Source organism: Entamoeba invadens (genome assembly GCF_000330505.1).
Source record: "Entamoeba invadens IP1 unplaced genomic scaffold scaff_1105074725225, whole genome shotgun sequence".
Taxonomy (NCBI): domain Eukaryota; phylum Evosea; order Mastigamoebida; family Endamoebidae; genus Entamoeba; species Entamoeba invadens.
In genome coordinates, this window is record NW_004443552.1 from 162,474 (window position 1) to 179,880 (window position 17,407).

Sequence of the window (17,407 nt, forward strand, 5' to 3'; positions counted from 1 at the left end):
TTTTCTTCTTTTTATACAACGGTACTTCCCATCCAAAATTGCTTTTTATGAAGAAAACAAAACTATATCTTCTAGAAATGTCACCATCGACCTTACTCGGTATTCAATCACTGACATCTTTTTCAATGAAACTATATACCCTTCAAATATTATATTTAAAACTAATGCTGCCACTCGTGTGCAAACAACTCCAAACGCACGAGTTTCTCTTGTTACACTATAAAAAATGTTATTCATTTTTGTTATTCATTTTTGTTATTCATTTTTGTTATTCATTTTTGTTATTTAATTTTGTTATTCATTTTTGTTATTTAATTTTGTTATTTAATTTTGTTATAGAACCATTACTAATTTCCATTTCAATCAAACGGATATCGAAATGAAAAATGTTATTTATTATGTTTTTGGGAGCAAATCGAACAAAAAGTCGAATTGTTCATCGCCGGTTATTGACTCGACGATGTCCTCCTTTTTAATGACTTTGCGCTTTGCCTCTGAAGTGACCACACTTGCACGTGTAGTCAAATCCATAATGAACAGTTCACAAGCTCTTGAGAGCAATTCGACGGTCTCTGTTTTGACGTGTTTCTTGTCTGTTGCGATTTTCATGAGTTTTCGAATACGAGCGGGTGGGAAAGGCTTCTTCTTAAAGTCTCTCTTCTCTGACTCGGACATCCTCTTTTGCCAAAAATCCTCGCCAACGCACCTAACTTTGGGTTTAACCTTTTGGTCAAGAGGAGTTGGGTTGATATACCAATTTTGAGAGGGGGGCATTCGAGCTTTGGGGTCGACAATATATGAAAACAGCTGTGAGTCATCACGTTTAGGTTCTTGTGGTTGATACATATTATAGGAATTATACGGAGTGATCATCGAGTCCGATTCCCTTGGAAGACCACAGTTTTGGACCATTTGATATTGAACGGATTGACTTCGCGAATGGGGGTCATAGTAATTGTCTTTTTCTAACAGAGTTGACTGGTCCAATTGTTCATCTTTTAAAAACGGCGGAGAAAGGGGCGTTTTGGACGGCGATTGCATCTTTCTCTGTGTTTTTTCGTTTTGATTTTTATTTTTTCAAAATTGGTATTTTTTCTAATTTCGTTATAATAAAAACTCAATTTTATGAAAACAACCGAGTCGGACGGAAAATAAACACAACTACACCTACCACCAACACAAAGACCACCGCGCCGATCGATATAAAGATGTACTGTTTCGACTCGCCTTCTTTGTACTCATTGAAAACTTGTGTACGTGTGTCTGTGTTTTCAATCACTTTCTTTATTACGTTTTGGTCGTTGTGCTTAACTGCCTGCTCGTTCCGCGTTTTTTCAATCTTGACCGACTCATTTGGAATGTTTTTGACGTTTCTTTTCGGAGCGTCCTGTGCAATTTGTGGCCTTTTGTCCTCAATCTCGCCAAAAATACTTTTCCTTTCATTCTCAAAGTTAGAGAACTCCTTGTCGAATCTCAACGACTCTCTCATCATTTTCTTTCTAATCTCGTCAAATGTGCGGAACAACGCAAAACTTGGGAGTTGAAATCCAAGGTCATTAAAGCCAAGCACTCTTGTCTTCCTCTGCCTCATTGGGAAGAATTGCTTGAAAAACGGCGTTTGCTCTCTTCTGAATCGAAGAAACCTGGGCATTTGAGTAATCTTTGTCAACTTGAAAGGTCCCCTCACCACCGTCACAACAATTCGAGACGTCCCACAGTTCTTCGTCGGCACACACACGTCCACTTTCTCGTGCTTCTTTTTGGCTTTGTACATCGTGCATATACCATTTGGCCCACACTTCATTTGGTCTGTATTATCTTTGTTAAAGATTGGGGCAATCGGCTGGTTCTTTTCGTTGAACGCGAAAACTCGGACAGTCTCCCCCCGTCTTGCTGCTATGGAATAGTTCCTGAAATCACTTTTTTGACCGGGGTTGTGCGCAATCGTCTCTTCAAAGTATTTCGAAGTGACTTTTGTCTTTGTCTCTTCTTTGTACCTCCTCAGACTGACAGACGTTTCTTTGTCCAAAACCAACGAAATAGAACATTTGCCGCTCTTCTTGGACAACAACGCAATTGTGTATCCGTTTTTACACAATGAAAAGGTTAGTGGGTGTTGAGCGTCGTCGCAAACAGCGGATATTTGTTTAATTTTATTCTGGCACTCCCCAATTTTAATATGTTGGTTGAACGATGGGACTTGAATTTTACAATTTAAACCACAAAACACACTTGTTGGAATTTTGGTGATTCCAATCCGTGTTTGCGCTTGTGGGGTGGGTACAACTGGACTGGCCACAACAATTTTTGGTACACGTCTCGACAATAAATGGAGTGTGGACGAGGGTGGGGGAATGGTTGAGAAGTACACCAAATACTTTTCGCTTGTCGGATCAACAACGACTTTATTTGTGTCACTTTTTGAGTTCATATAACATTTCTTCAAGTTGCATGAATCAACGACATGCAAAGCTGCTGGTGGGAATATTGTGACATTGACTTGTATTGGAATCCTCTCTCTGTTTACCAGTCGATACCACCTCGCAAAGTAGAGCGATTGGTCGTTGCATCCCGTCAGCACTGGAGGTGTTGCTTGAACCATTGGACTTTTTATAACCACCCGCGTCTCGTCTGGATTGAGTATGACCTCTTGTGCCTCGTGACAGAGCTGTCCTCGTAAAACAGCACACAAAAATAATAACAACAGCGTCCCCATGACAACAACGTCTAACTTTTTCAGTTACTCACAACACATTTAAAAACTGGCACGTCACATTTTTCTAAATGTGTTTTACCATTTTTATAATAAAAATACTATTCAACAACTGCATGTGTAGAGGACATCGTAAAAATAGATATTTTTTGGTGAGTTATACACATTACCATAAAGTGTCTAATGATGACATGGATTACACCATAAATAGACTTGGCATATGTACATATCAGTCCTGTCTTCAATAAACAAATTGTAAGCAAGGAAAGAATTCAACTTTTTAAAAACAACCAAAATAAAAAATTTAAGTCAAAATCAATAAACTTGTTTGAAGTCCTTAGACTCCAAGAAGGCAGTCGAGAACACGTTGTTCAAAAACTGGTCATCTCTTTCGATGTCTTTAGAATAATCGGTGTGCAGATAAAACTCTTTAGCCCGTGTGTGGAATTGGTCGTCAACCTCAAAATCAACGCTGTACAGTGCGCAGGAGCTTACTTCAGGTGTCAATACATTCGACTTGACCATAGCGTTGAAAATGTGACCCAAGTTGTTTCTCATTCTCTGCAACAATTCGTTCCATCCACACAGTTTTTCGTGTTCCTTTTTATACACTTCCTCAAACTCTGTGGAGTCCACACTCACGATACCATTCCCACAGTTTATTTGTGTGAAAAGTGCTTCGTAGTCCCAAAGGTTCTTCATAGAAAACTCTTTCTGTGCAACTCGGACAACAAAATTGTCACACATGTACACGTCGACCTTTTTACTTTCCCACATCTCGTCGTACTTCACCAGAATCGTCACAGTGAAATCAAATTTCTTGTTATTCACAAGCAAAGGCTTTGGGCTCAACTGACACACCGTGACGGGTACACTATTCCCAATTTTAATAACGGGCGTGATATCATCAAAGAGTCCAAAGCATTTTTGGTGTTTTCTCAACACGGGGCGAACTACCCAATAATTTGGTTTTCCTTCTTCTTCCGATAAAAAGTACTTCTCGACGTACGACGCACAGCTTTCGGGCTTTGACAAGTCGTACGTGGGTTCGAGCATTTCTTCGAACTTCTCGCCGTAGTACTTTCGAAGGATTAAAGTGAGTTCTGCGCTCGACAAGAACTTGTCCTGTGCCTGTACTTGGTTGACCCAAGCGTGTGTTCCTTTTATTGTCTCGAAATCTTCGTTCTCGAGTGTGTTGTCGAACATCAAAAAGTCTGCGTTGTCGATGTCTTCTGCAAACTTGAAGATGTCTATTGTCATTTTTTCTTTGAGTAAATTGTTATGTGTGAAAATACGATAAGGCGCCGTTTTATATTCTTGTTGAACGAGTTCCAAATTGTAAGGTTCATCACTTTGATTTGGGACGTGTGACTTTCTCTCCTCGACAAAGGAAATGACTTCGTGGTGTGCTTCAGCAAATCTGTTTCTCAGTGGAATAACATTATAAAAGTCTTCCAACAATTGGAGTGGTGACAAGTAGTCTGAAGTGATCAAATGTGCGTATTCAATGTCTTTAATAGGAAACAGTAAAGTGTAGAACTTTTCATGGGGCATAAAGAAAAACGGCACTAATTTGCAGTTCCCTGTTTTCGAATAAATAATCGAATTGCCAACATTATCGACTAAATACCACGCAAGTTCCTCTTCTTTTGTGTCTTTGTTTAATAATCTTAATGGGAAGTTATACTCCCACTGGACTTTATAAAACTGCTCAATGCGTTCAAGTGGGCTTTTCCCTTCCGTGTTCAATCCAAAATTCTCTTCATACTCCGCCAACAACTGTGGAACCGTTGAAATCGTCTGCATGATATCTTCTTTGTTTGCTGTAAAGTCGTGGTCAATCACAAATATGTTGCTATTCATTTTCAAACCCTCTTCCTTTTTACAAACAAGTCCATACGGGTTTTTGCGCCCATTTTTTGGGAAGAACTCATCAGGTATTTCGCAGAACTGAAAATAGTCGCCGGCGTCAAAAATTCCCGAGTCCAATTTATGGAACAAAAGTGTTAAAAGGTTATTTGGTATTCCCAGCGCCTTCAATTGTTCTTTGTGCTGTTGAAGAAAGAAGATCGAGCTACTTGTCACGTTATCCATTTTCTGTTTTTGATGTTCAAAAATAGGGTTATCTTTTCCTTATTCTTCAGAAGTTATATGTTATTCGTATAATGGACAATTTGCAACGAATTGCATAGTTATAATTATATAGTTAAATAAACTATAAATTAAATGAGTTTTTATTTTTAATAACATTTTTATTACTATCAAAAAAACATTTTAAATAACATTTTAACATCGCAGATAAAGGAACTCGAAATAAATCATTTACAATGGAAGAAGTGAAGCCTAACAACACAATTTCCGAGCCTTTGGCTGCACCACAAATCCCACAAGAAGCAGTTGCGATGGATGAGGAAACCCCGCAACCGATGATTTCTGAAAATCCAGTGGACAAGAAAGAAGAAAAAGAGGAGAAAGTGGTAGAGAAAAAAGAAGAGCTTCCGACGAGAGTTGGCGAGGCCCGTCTTAAAATATACCCGATCACCAATTATAAGATTATCACACAACCAGACACATCGAAAATCAAGTTACAGTCATCACACCATCGAATGGACGTGTTACGCGAGTTTGTAGAGAAAAACCACGTCTCACGCGTCTGTGTCTATGGCGTCATCTTAGTCAATAACATGGGATTTCCATGTCTTTTAACACTCCAACCCTCCAAAGGATCAACAGCGACTGCAGAGAGTCAATTAATAGGCGGGAAATTGAAAGTGGGAGAGGACGACCCGGTAGAGGGTTTGAAGCGCAAAATGCGGGACAAGTTGAATCTCGAGTATGGCATTCACTACGACATCGGAGAGTTACTTGGCGTGTTCTATCGAATCAATTACGACAAGTATTTATACCCATACATCCCTCCACACGTCACTCTTCCTAAAGAGATCATTAAAGTGTATATGATCCACATGAAGGAGTCCTGTAAATTCGGGGTCTTAGATTCGGTCTCCTTGAACTCCTTACCACTCTATGACTTACTCAACAACACCGACCTTTTCGATGTGGTCCTTTGTAATATCCCAACTTTAATCTCTAGATATATTCTAGTTAATGGATGAACTTTTAACTGATTGATAATTCTAGTTTATTACTAATTACTTGATAGTATATTCTTTATAATACAATTCTAGTTCTTTTATTCTATTATTTGTCATCTGCACAACTAAGGAATTTCAAACAAAAATAAACTTAGTTTGGTTCAAAACTACCAATTTGTGGTTTTGAAGTGTTCGATGATTTGATGGTTGAAGTTGGTTGCATTTTGTTGACCACTTTTGGTTCGATGGAAATGCTCGGCTGTTGTGGGACGGATAAAACACCTGGAGTGAATTGCATACTTGAAATTTGTTGTGGTTGATTGGTGAAGGGATTGGTCGTTGGAATAGATTTGGTGTTGGGTTGGGCAACGTTTATGATAGGTTGTTGTACTTGATAAGGGATGGTTGTAGATGGTTGTGACATTGGATTGGAATAAGTGGGGATAGTAGGAACTATACTTGACTTTGGAGTATAAGAATACGATTGAGGGACGGAAGGACTGTGTTGATGACCAGCGCTACTCCTCATAGAAGTTTCTTTGTTTTCTTTGAGTGATAAAACTACCGTTTTTAACTCTTCAAGCTGAGTGCGAAGGGATTGATTTTCTTGTTTGAGAGCCGCAATCTCTTGTGAATTGTCTGGTTGATGCGCAGTATTATTCGCACTGTATATAGCATATGATGTTTCTGATAAACACTTCAAAGAAGTTGCTATTGAGCTTAAAGTTTGAACAAATGCTTCATTTGCTGCATTAAGTTTGTTGGAATAATCTTCCAAGGCGGGTTGAACACTTTCGCAAAGTGCTTTAACTTCATTCAAATAATTTTCCATTAATTTTTTAAGTTCTTTTAACTCCTCTTTTATAGTGTATTTTTTGTGTTATAATCGAATGATTTATATATTTTTAAATTCATTTTTTTTAATGAAAGTTTCTACATTTAGTATTTTATTATAAATTTTTAATATTTTTTTTATTAATTTTATTATTGAAAGATAATTTGTAAATGATTTATTTTCAAAATTTTTTTTTAAGATTGCATCATTATTATTTTGATAAGTTATTATTTAATTATTAATTTATTAATTATTTATTAGTCGAAAATAAATTATGTAAATAACATAAATAATAATATATTTCTTTTTTTATTTACTTCTACATATAAATACAAATAATCAATTTTCATTATTTATTTGTTAATAAATAATAATAATTAATTAGAAATATTAAAAAATAATTTCATTTTGTAAAACAATATGTTTATTATATAATCTAAATGATGTTACGATAATCTATAATTATTACAACATTATTTATTTAAAACAAAAAAATCGTTATTAAAATTTTTATATTATCATGAGTTTATAATAATACGAGAGTTAATATATAATTTCAATTTAAATATTTTAAATATTTTATATATTACCTCAATCATGATTCAGAACATCACACAAAACGGTTTTAATGTTCAAATAACGGTCTTTAATAACATAGTACAAATTAAAAATATTTTTTTGATGCTTATTTTAAATTCATTTTATGTTTTAGAATTGATTGATATAATAATTTTTAACAAATAATGTATCAAAAGAAGTTTGAAAAGGGATATCTTTTTAACATCTTAATGGTATTGTATAAATGAAAATTTAAACCGTCTCAACTTTCTTAGGCAATTTTTATACTCATTTAATTGTAGGTGAAATCTTTTTAATTGAACTTGATGTTTAAAAAGCAATATATCATTTTTAATTGATTTCATTGTCAAAAATGTTATTAGTGTTGAACACTTTTTAACAATACACAAAAAGTTGATTTATTTACACACAGTTGTATCACATAAAGAAGGAAAACAATTGATTTGTTTTCAAAAAATTTTCATTTAATTATCTTCAATTTAAAACATATCAACTATTCATTCTACTGATAAAAGCAATAAAAAGAGACAATCACCATCTAGAATTCATAATCTCCCAATCAATTTTTTAATAAATTGTGTCTTCGTTGACAAATTAAAAAAGTCTTAGACGCCCAAACAAAATGGGATTTACTCAAAAATAGCCATGTTGGAATTTTTGTTTTTGAATCAACAAAAAATTGCTTTATTATAAAAATAGATTACTTAACTGTGATTTGAGTTTTAATTTAGATTTTTTTTAGCAATTTCATCATTACTTTTTAGTCCTTTAGAATTAATAATCAATACCCAAATTATTATATTTATTATTATGTGATACTAACACAAATTATATTAAGATTCACCACTTCTTTTTAAATGCCGAGTTTGTTTAGTTTTAGTTTTCAACAACTTCAAAAAAAATATATTAAATATTATAATACTAATTAGAAAACATAGTTTTGTTATATTATTTATGCATTTTAAGTATTTTGGTAAATGCGTGGATAATAAAATATGCTTCTTTTGTTCTTGCATGTTTTTTTTCTTTAAAACACAACCAGTCTGAATTATACTCGTAGAATACTATTTCAGTTCATTTTAATAATAAGGGTGGTTGAGTGAACTCCTTATTTAAAGATGTCTCTTGGGAATAGGGTATACAATACAAACAAACAAAATATGAAATTATACACAAGAAGTTCGGAAGAAAAAGGTACAAGTTTTTCAAATGCGAAGTATAAAGTTTTACGAAACTATCAAGCAGAACAACAAGCGATTTTACTTGGTCTTTTAAACCAAAGTAGTGAAATTGTAATTTCAAAACCACCAAAAAAGACATCTTCAACTCTTCAATTTTTAAACATCAAAAGCATCACTTTCAACAACCAACAAACAATAAATTTCGATGAATTAATTATGCGAAGGAGAGAGGAGAAAATTTTAGCAGAAATGAATAATGGCATCCCCGAAAAGACTGCAGTAAGGAGAATGGACAATTTCAAATTTACCGAATGTCTGCATGCTTTAACAGACCTTCTGTTCTTAAGCGGATACCTTTTTAATGTGAAACAGTCGACTGGCAAAAACAATGACAAATACGATACTCTTCTCTCCATATATTTCAAAAATACGTTGCTTTATAATACTGTTGATATAGAAAACTTTGGTTCTGCTATTAATACTAAGATAGTTTCCGTAATGGATAAGAGCAATAACTTCACGTTACACCAAGGAGATTTGAGGCTCTTTTTAAAGAACTTTAAGTGATTTGTATTTTATCACTGATTTTCAAAACAGTTTCTTTTTAATAACAGAAACTGAAATGAAAAAGCCAACAAACCGTCTATCTTATTGGTATTCAGTTATTATCAAAAAGGTCATTTTCAAAACTGGTTTATTAATAACTTGTTTATTTTAAATTTACTAAACAAAAAAGGTATAATTTGTGGTTTAAATAAAAAAACACCTTTTTATTATTTTTAAAACCTAAAAATTTGTAATGTTTTTCAATGTTATTTATTAGAATATAATTATTTTACAAATAAATTATTCTAAATAGAGTTAGTCGGAAAACGTTGTCCTGGGCTTTTTGGTCAATGGAAATATCGGGATCAGGTTCGAAATATAAAAAAATCGTCGTTTCAGTTTTTTTCCCAAATTTTTTCCATTTTTTTCAAATTTTATTTAATTCCCGGGGTTTTAAACAACTATTTGTGTATAAATCGATAAAAAGGACAACGTCGGCGACTGGGACAACTTTTTACAACAAACTCTATTAGTTCTGTATAACAACAGTTCTAACTATTCTAATTATTAAAACCTTTATACAATTAGAACAATTTAAACATAAAAATGATATGAAATAATTATTATTTAATTTTATTTTGAAAGTTATATTTATGAGTTGTTGAATTATAATTAGAGTTTATAATATCAAAATCAAGACTCTTATGCACTCATCCCAGTAAAATAACATTCAACGGTTATATGGGTTTATGATCTTTTATGGACTATTAAACAATATATTTAGTTTAATTATATAATCAATAAAACCATTTGATATTTGTGTATTTTTATTGATGTTAAACATCAATTCAAAAACTAAAATTTTAAAATTGAAATTTGATATTATTACTATACTTGTTAATGAATATAAAACGACTTTTTAATTCATTTTTAGTTTACATTTATTCTTCTTCAAATTGACCAACTCGTTAATTATTTGTATGATAACATAAACAAAAAAATATAAATATTAACTCGTTAAATAGAACAACCCATAAAAGACAGTAAACTAAAAGAAAGTAACATCAATCCACACAAAATACACAAAAGCCCATCTTGACTTTATCTCAAATTGCACAACTCGCACCTCATTGTTCCGATATGTTTTGTAAAAGCAAGCTGTCTGTCGACGACGTCGAGAAGTGTAAGTTTCCCCTCGAGTTCCTGAAGACCATTTTTGATGTTATACAAACACAACTTATGAAGAGACTTTCTCACCTCCACTTCAAGCTCGTCATACTTCTCGTAGAGTTCCCGTAACAACTCCACTTTTGTCGCTTTGTCTTCTTGCTCGTCCTCCTTTTTCAGGCGATAAAACCCTCTCCCCTTTGACGACTCTAACCCGCTCTCAATTTGTGAACAATGATTAAATGCATCGAGTATGTTCTTCTTCCAATTCACTGATTGGACTATTAGTTATTTGTTGTGATTAAATGTGGCAACCTCAGTGATAACAAACATAGCTTTAACTTCCCGAGTAAGTTCCAGTGGTCTGTGATAAAGTTGTATATGTCCGTTTTCAATGAAAAAAAGTCTTTTTGTGGATTCAGACAATGCAACGAACGTAAGATAAGAATAGAGAGACGCGTTGTTTTCATCTTTGGATTGGCAACGGAGAAAAACTGTGACTTTTTACAAAGAGTACAATAGCATGTGAATCGGATTTCGTGTTGTTCAGGATCCATTAGATTTTTTAGTTTGATAATTATAATTGATTATTTAATTTGATTTATAGTATTACTATATTTACATTTTTGACGAATAAGTTTCGACTTTTTGTGAAATATTGAAATTTTTTATTGGTAAAAGTTTAATAAAAATAATTATAAAATTTAGTAAAAATGTGTTTTTACTCGTAAATAATAAAGTTTAATTAGAAATCATAATTAATAATTCATTCATTAATTTTAGTTAAGTAATATTATTTTTTTATTATATTTATTTTATATCTTTAAAAATCATTATTTGCGTTTATTTTTTATTTATAGGATAAAAAATTGTTAAAATGTTTTATAAAACATTTTTGTAAAATAATTAGAAATATTAAAATGATACCAGATCTTTCAAGTTAAATTAATCATTATTTTATTAAAAATAATATTATAATTTGATACTTTTCATTATTCAAAAAAATGAAAAAAACATGATTTTTTTATTATGTGTGTTTACAATAAAAACAAGTTTTCACCAAGAAAAACTTCATGGAAATTTGTTTTAAAAAAAGAAAATTGTTATACACATTAGTTTTTTAACTAAAATGAAATTGCAAAACAATGATAATGAATTATTTTATAAATTAAATCAAATAAGAATAACCATATTAGAACACATCTTAAAATAGACCAAGAACAAACCCCCCAAAACTCAATAATCAAAAAATCAAAAAAAAATTCTTGATGAATAACGAAGTTCCTAGTGTTGGTAATTTAGTTTTGGTATCTTCCAGTGACATTCCTAGAACCCGGCGCTTTCGGAAGAAAAATTGGAAATGCACATACCCTCATTGCACAGATCCTCCAAAAACGAAATACAACGTTTGTTCTTTTAACGGTAATAATTAAATAAATTCAAAACATTGAATTAATGACAAGGTAACCAGCCACATATGGGACAGTCATTTAAGAACAGAAATTGGGAAACCGGGGAATAATCCCCACAACTTAGTTTTGACAACTTTCAAAGATTCGCCCCAAAAAGAAATAATAAAACAATTATGTGAGCCGTACATGGTGAAATTGGTCGACAAAATCACTCCAAAAACGAAACCCAAACCCGACAATTTTCCATTTGCTTTTGAGCAAAACACGTCCGACCAAAATTCCGACATTAATCACATTCACACCAATTCCTCTTCAAATAGTGTTATTGGCTTTGACCACTCCAATGAGATGAATAATGAATATGCCATTCAAATGGAACCACAAATTCCCCCAAATTCGCCTCTCGACCGCCCAAAATGTCCACAACACACACAAATCACGCGAATGCAACAAAACGTACAACAGCAGATGCAACAGAATTTCGAAAACGCAACACGACAAAATGTTCTTCCACAACCGCCTCACCCAATCCCAGAAGTCGAAATGTCACAACAACAAACGGGCCACTACTCCTTCGAGGATTTCGTTAAGATCGAAAAGATCAATGAAAATTTGCGACAGTTACACGTCTTAGGAGAGGTCTTTGCTGAAAATGGATTTCTAGTCCGGTCGGACGCCCGTGCCAAAACTGATATCGAAGAGATTCATTCTGCATTGAGTGGAGTATTATCCCTTGACGGGGTGTCGTACGCGTACAAGAACAATCCGACCGACAAAAAATATGGGTTCGTAGCGCAAGAAATCGAGTCGATCTATCCCGACTTGGTCAAACGGGATCGCGATGGGAATATGAGTGTCGACTACATTGGGGTCATCCCCATCTTAGTAGAAGCTTTAAAAGAGATCAATCGGAATGCAGAAGGGATGAAAAACGATCAAGAGTTGACTGGTGTATCTCTTCGTGTTGACAGTGCTATTAACAGACTCGAGAAATTACTCTTTGAAGCAGATTGTAAGAACTTGCAAAAGGAGGAAAGCTCTAAATTCGAGCAATGGAAGTCTAAGACTATGCACATCTTCGGACCCGTCTCATTCTTGATATTCGCATGTTTGTTCAGCTCCATCTTGTCGATCATCTTGCCAATAGTCTTTCCGTCAATGTACTTCTTGATGTGTGCGTCTGTCGTCCTCTCCGTGACGCTTTGGATCTTCGTCTTCATTAACAGGAAGGAGGCAGTCAAATTTTTGATGTCAAAAAGAGCGTTTTTCCCACTCAAACAGAACAGAAACTTTAAATGGACGATGTCACAGTACATCACGTGGTACATCACATTTTCGTTGTTTTTCACAATGGTCATCTTTTCAATACTTATTGGAAGTAACGTCTTTCTTGCATTTGTTGTGTATATAATTGCTGCAATGGCGGTGCTTGTTGTGTGCTATTTTGTTAACAAAGGGGGGTCGAGGTTTGGGATCCCCTATCAATACTCATTAATTGTTCTCTTAGTGTTCCAAGCATGTGCCATAGGAAGTCTTGTGTTGTGTACTATCTACCAACGTTTGTTTAATAATAATAATAATAATAAAATTATAATAACATAATAGCTTTTTATGAAGGCAAAAAGGATTTTGGTGATGAGTCGAAGTACGTCATCCACATAACAGAGAACGTAGAAGTCACACAAGTCGAAATGCCAAAGGTGTCGTGGAACTGTTTTAGTCCTTCTATAACAACGGAACCAGATCTCCCCGCTGGACTTCATTTTGAGACGTCACAAAGACTCTTTTCTTTACCCGTCCCCGTGTTAGCTGGAAAGCCGACTGGGGGGTTTAGTGATTCGGAAGTAAAAGTGTCCTTGGAATGCAATGGGATTGTATTACTTGATTTTCCTACACTGTATTTTAAGAGTTGTGCATTGAACTCTGATCCTGGCGTGTGTAGTTTGAACTCTTGTGGGTATTGTAGAGCTTCGACACAACAACAAAGTTTTTGTGGAATATGTGGGAGTTATTTTGACCAGCAATGTAAAAATGTGTCTGGGCTTGTTTCTAACTGTTGATAAATATGTGCTTTGACGTTATTTGTTTATAAAATTGACTCTCTGTTTTATAACGGAATCTATTTGAGTCACTTTCATTTATTATTATTGTTTTTTACATTGAGTATGTTCCGATATAATAGATTATTCAAACACTCTTGTTTTTAGTTTTTTAATAACTTATTTATAGTACAAAAAACAAACGAAGTAGAACTTGAAACACTTTGAAACTATAAGTATGGAAGACGAGGGTATACTTGTTCAAGTCACATTTGAAGTTGGGTACTTCAAAAAAGGAAATGGCTCTTGTGTTGTGCTACTAATTGGTGGATTGATGCACAACTTATTTAATCACAATTGCTTTCGAGAAATCCAGAGAACCCTATGCAATAAGTATACGGTGTGTACTGTACAATTGAGAAGTACTGGATGTGGATTTGGGATATATACAATCGACGACGATGTCGAGGATATCACTGCGATCATTGAGGATTTAAAGAAGAAGCAAAAAGTCGAGCGAATTGTGTTGATTGGACACTCGACGGGGTGTCAAGATGTTGTAGCATGTTTGCGTCAGTCTTTGGATAAGAAGTATCCAGTTGTAAAATGCGTGTTACAATGTCCTGTGAGTGACAGAGACTTTGGAAGAACTTTTCATGGGATTAACGAAGAAGTTGGTCGTTTGATGAAGAAGTACAATGCGAAGAGTGAAAAAGAGTTATCTTCCTTACCAAACGTCAATTCACTGACTGACGCCTCGAATGAGAAATACGCAGAAAACATCATGTTAATGGAGAGGAGATTCATTTCGCTGTTTGCACAAGGTGGATATGAGGACTTTTTTTCGACGGATATTACTAATGAAGAGTTCAGTAACATTTTCCAATGTATTCAAATTCCCGTGTTGTTAGTTTTTGCTACGCAAGATCAATACGTGCCATATTCATCGGAAGAGTATGCACTTTTAATGAAGAGAATATGTGCGTCAAATACCAATTTTACGATGAAAACTGTAGCTGACAACCACTCCATGGAAGGCGATGGTCTTCAAGTGTTTGTTGAATTAGTGAAGGAGTTCTTATAACCAATTTATTTGATGTTTAAATTTTGAAACAAAACGAGTAAAGTACATTAATTTAATATGAAGGGTGTAGAGTCGTTAACACATGTTATGTTCCGTTCTTTGTTTTTGTACCCAATACTGTAAAGTCGATGGTGAAAGATCACCAAAAATACTGGGCATCTCATTTTGGAGCATCCGTGTTGCTTTGGAAAGACCTAAAACACTTGCTCTTGAAATGGCTATTTTCTTTTGTTCAGGTGACCAGTACTTCTTTTCTCGTCTTTTAAGTTTCATTGGAATCACTTTGACTGGCTTTGGAGACTTGCAGCATACTTCAGAAGATGGTGTTCGTGACACCACAAATTCGTTCATGATGATTGACTCAATGACACTGTAGAGTTCTTTATTCACTGGGGTGAAGGCACTCATTTGACTTTGTGAAATTAACAGTTGACAGATATTTAAATAGGACACCAAAGGCCTTTATCCAGAGTCGTATTTTATACTCTCTAAATAGTCTTTCTTTTACTTACTTTACTTACTATTATTTATAGTTATTTGAATTATTATTTTGTAGTAAAAATGGGTAAGATATTTCATGAATAAAAAAAACTTTTCGGAAGTCAAGGAAGGTCGCATTAAAAACGAAATATCCCGTCAATTCGCATGTTTTTGGTGTAAACAACGAAGTTTCGTTCGGAATTTTTACGAGTAAAAAATGAAGGTAAAAAAAGCTTTTTGAAGGGAATTGTTCTCAACTTCTTTTTCTCTCGCGTCGAACGTTCAGTACAAAAATCAAACGATTACTCAGAAAATGTTGGTGGTGAATTTCAGGAAAAAATGTGAAGAGAAAAATCTTACAAACCCTATTATTTTTCTTTTGCTGTTATATGTGTAAAAAAATGGGATGTTAAGCAGCAAAAAAAAGTCAGACGAATTTTTGAAAATAATTATTTCGATTTTTTTATTGATTTTTTAGTTTTTTTAATTATGATTTTTTTTCTAATGTTTTTAGTTATTTTTATAATTAATATCTAATTTGGTATAATAAAAACAATTGTGCCAACAAATAAAACTTCATTAGTTTTTTTTTGTGGAATTTTCATACGAGAAAATTTCTTGAAGTAATAAAAAACAAACAAACTTTTCACCCTTTTTTCTCTTTTTTTATCACAAAAAAAAAATAGAAAATTAATTAGATAAAAAAACTATAAATTTGATTTACTTTTTATTCTCGGCAAATAACACAATTATTGGTTTGGTTTGACTTTTCATTGAATTTTATTTCAGCACGATGTACCAAAAAACAATAGTTAAATAATTATAATGATACAATACATTATCGTTGCCGTAATTCGTAAAGAATAAAACTGTATCAAATAAGTATAGTAAAATGTAATAAAAAACTTATACCGACGAATGATAGAGATGAATTAACAGAAATGAATAAAAAATGGGTTGAAAATACACAAGGTGGAAGGTGTTGAAATCACATTTCAAAGGTAAACATGCTTTCTGGTTCATCGAGGATTTGAGTTACGTTTTCCGCGTTGACGTCGACTTGGCACTCGGGGAGTTTGCACGAGAAAATGAAATTGTCGTAACCCTTATTAGTATCTTGTGTGAGACAAAGAGTCCCTTGGTCTTCAACTACACAAGGGGAGAGCATAAAACATTTTGATCTCTTCAATGGTGATGGACGACTCATGAGATTTCTCAGTTTAAACTTTCATTTTTTGCTCTTTGCCTCAAATGAAGACCAGAATACTCCACATTTCAACATCTTTGAAAACGTTCTGTTTATTTCTAAAATCAGACCTTTTGAATTTATTCCTTTTCACTCGTACTTTTGACATCATTTGGGCCTTTTTCATTTGTGGTTAACAAAACTACACTACTCAAAACGTATTATAATTTATAATACTTTTTATATCTATTATAGTTTTATTATTTGTATAACCGACTTTAGGTCAATTAAAGTTCGTTTATGAAATATAAATGGCAAATATCCTTTTTCCTTTTTTTGATGTTTAAAACCTTGCCCGGTCATTCTGGGAAATATAGAGGGAAGGAGATCCTTTAAGTTCTTTATATGCTTTTTATAGACAGTCTTTGATAAGTTAAAAGTTTGTCATTTCTTTTTTATTCTACAAGGGTATTTTAGTTATTTTGCCGCTCTGGTACGGAGTAATGTGTTCATCAAAGCATTTCTTGTTTTTTAATCATTTTTATATTATTTATAACTATTAGTATTTAATAATTTAATTATTGATGTGACATAATATCTTTTTTTGCATTAAGAACAAAAATGTTAAGTTGAGAATTCAAAAATCGTAAAAAAGCCGACTTTTTATTTCAATAAATTGTGCAGTGAACTTCAACTTTTTTATAATTTTAATTATAATTAAAAATATTATATTTAAATAATATATTTTATTAAAAAATGTATAATAACCAAATAATATCTAGAATGAGGATATTTAAAAAATAGTAATCAATAAAACACGTAAAAATCATTTTTTTTTTGTTATTCAAAATATTATGTTAATTAAAAAAACCTAAAATTTATTAATAATAATTATAATAATAATAATTGTTCATTTAATTAACAATTATTTATTAAAATATTAACAAATAATTAATTTTATAAATGTTTAAACAATTATAATAAATATAGTAAATAAATTAAAATCAAAAATATTCAACTTTATTTATAATTAATTGTAATATATAATAAACTATAAATAATAATACAAATTATTGAATCCACCTCAATA

The 17,407-nt window shown here is 32.8% G+C and overlaps 11 protein-coding genes across 11 annotated transcripts; 5 read left to right on the forward strand and 6 right to left on the reverse strand.

The window, feature by feature from the left end:
• Window positions 1–396: 396 nt before the first annotated feature.
• Window positions 397–1,041, reverse strand: EIN_380690 (nuclear transcription factor Y subunit C-7, putative; the record flags this gene model as incomplete). Its single annotated transcript, XM_004258845.1, has 1 exon — window positions 397–1,041. One exon carries the CDS (start codon window positions 1,039–1,041, stop codon window positions 397–399), a length of 645 nt encoding a protein of 214 aa, XP_004258893.1.
• Window positions 1,042–1,123: 82 nt separating this feature from the next.
• EIN_380700 (hypothetical protein) lies at window positions 1,124–2,602 on the reverse strand (the record flags this gene model as incomplete). The annotated part of the gene is made up of 1 exon (XM_004258846.1): window positions 1,124–2,602. The coding sequence occupies one exon, from the start codon at window positions 2,600–2,602 to the stop codon at window positions 1,124–1,126; it is 1,479 nt and encodes a 492-aa protein (XP_004258894.1).
• Window positions 2,603–3,028: 426 nt separating this feature from the next.
• EIN_380710 (hypothetical protein) lies at window positions 3,029–4,807 on the reverse strand (the record flags this gene model as incomplete). Its single annotated transcript, XM_004258847.1, has 1 exon — window positions 3,029–4,807. The coding sequence occupies one exon, from the start codon at window positions 4,805–4,807 to the stop codon at window positions 3,029–3,031; it is 1,779 nt and encodes a 592-aa protein (XP_004258895.1).
• A 233-nt stretch (window positions 4,808–5,040) lies between these two features.
• On the forward strand, window positions 5,041–5,829 carry EIN_380720 (Cleavage and polyadenylation specificity factor subunit, putative; the record flags this gene model as incomplete). The annotated part of the gene is made up of 1 exon (XM_004258848.1): window positions 5,041–5,829. One exon carries the CDS (start codon window positions 5,041–5,043, stop codon window positions 5,827–5,829), a length of 789 nt encoding a protein of 262 aa, XP_004258896.1.
• A 130-nt stretch (window positions 5,830–5,959) lies between these two features.
• On the reverse strand, window positions 5,960–6,640 carry EIN_380730 (hypothetical protein; the record flags this gene model as incomplete). Its single annotated transcript, XM_004258849.1, has 1 exon — window positions 5,960–6,640. One exon carries the CDS (start codon window positions 6,638–6,640, stop codon window positions 5,960–5,962), a length of 681 nt encoding a protein of 226 aa, XP_004258897.1.
• Window positions 6,641–8,340: 1,700 nt separating this feature from the next.
• EIN_380740 (hypothetical protein) lies at window positions 8,341–8,970 on the forward strand (the record flags this gene model as incomplete). Its single annotated transcript, XM_004258850.1, has 1 exon — window positions 8,341–8,970. One exon carries the CDS (start codon window positions 8,341–8,343, stop codon window positions 8,968–8,970), a length of 630 nt encoding a protein of 209 aa, XP_004258898.1.
• A 1,080-nt stretch (window positions 8,971–10,050) lies between these two features.
• Window positions 10,051–10,673, reverse strand: EIN_380750 (hypothetical protein; the record flags this gene model as incomplete). The annotated part of the gene is made up of 2 exons (XM_004258851.1): window positions 10,051–10,397; window positions 10,448–10,673. 2 exons carry the CDS (start codon window positions 10,671–10,673, stop codon window positions 10,051–10,053), a joined length of 573 nt encoding a protein of 190 aa, XP_004258899.1.
• Window positions 10,674–11,384: 711 nt separating this feature from the next.
• EIN_380760 (hypothetical protein) lies at window positions 11,385–13,588 on the forward strand (the record flags this gene model as incomplete). Its single annotated transcript, XM_004258852.1, has 3 exons — window positions 11,385–11,522; window positions 11,580–13,086; window positions 13,146–13,588. 3 exons carry the CDS (start codon window positions 11,385–11,387, stop codon window positions 13,586–13,588), a joined length of 2,088 nt encoding a protein of 695 aa, XP_004258900.1.
• Window positions 13,589–13,805: 217 nt separating this feature from the next.
• Window positions 13,806–14,651, forward strand: EIN_380770 (hypothetical protein; the record flags this gene model as incomplete). Its single annotated transcript, XM_004258853.1, has 1 exon — window positions 13,806–14,651. The coding sequence occupies one exon, from the start codon at window positions 13,806–13,808 to the stop codon at window positions 14,649–14,651; it is 846 nt and encodes a 281-aa protein (XP_004258901.1).
• A 75-nt stretch (window positions 14,652–14,726) lies between these two features.
• EIN_380780 (hypothetical protein) lies at window positions 14,727–15,059 on the reverse strand (the record flags this gene model as incomplete). Its single annotated transcript, XM_004258854.1, has 1 exon — window positions 14,727–15,059. The coding sequence occupies one exon, from the start codon at window positions 15,057–15,059 to the stop codon at window positions 14,727–14,729; it is 333 nt and encodes a 110-aa protein (XP_004258902.1).
• Window positions 15,060–16,938: 1,879 nt separating this feature from the next.
• On the forward strand, window positions 16,939–16,945 carry EIN_380790 (Hypothetical protein; the record flags this gene model as incomplete). The annotated part of the gene is made up of 1 exon (XM_004258855.1): window positions 16,939–16,945. A coding segment is annotated over one exon (7 nt), but the record flags the coding sequence as incomplete, so codon positions are not given.
• Between the last annotated feature and the right edge of the window lie 462 nt (window positions 16,946–17,407).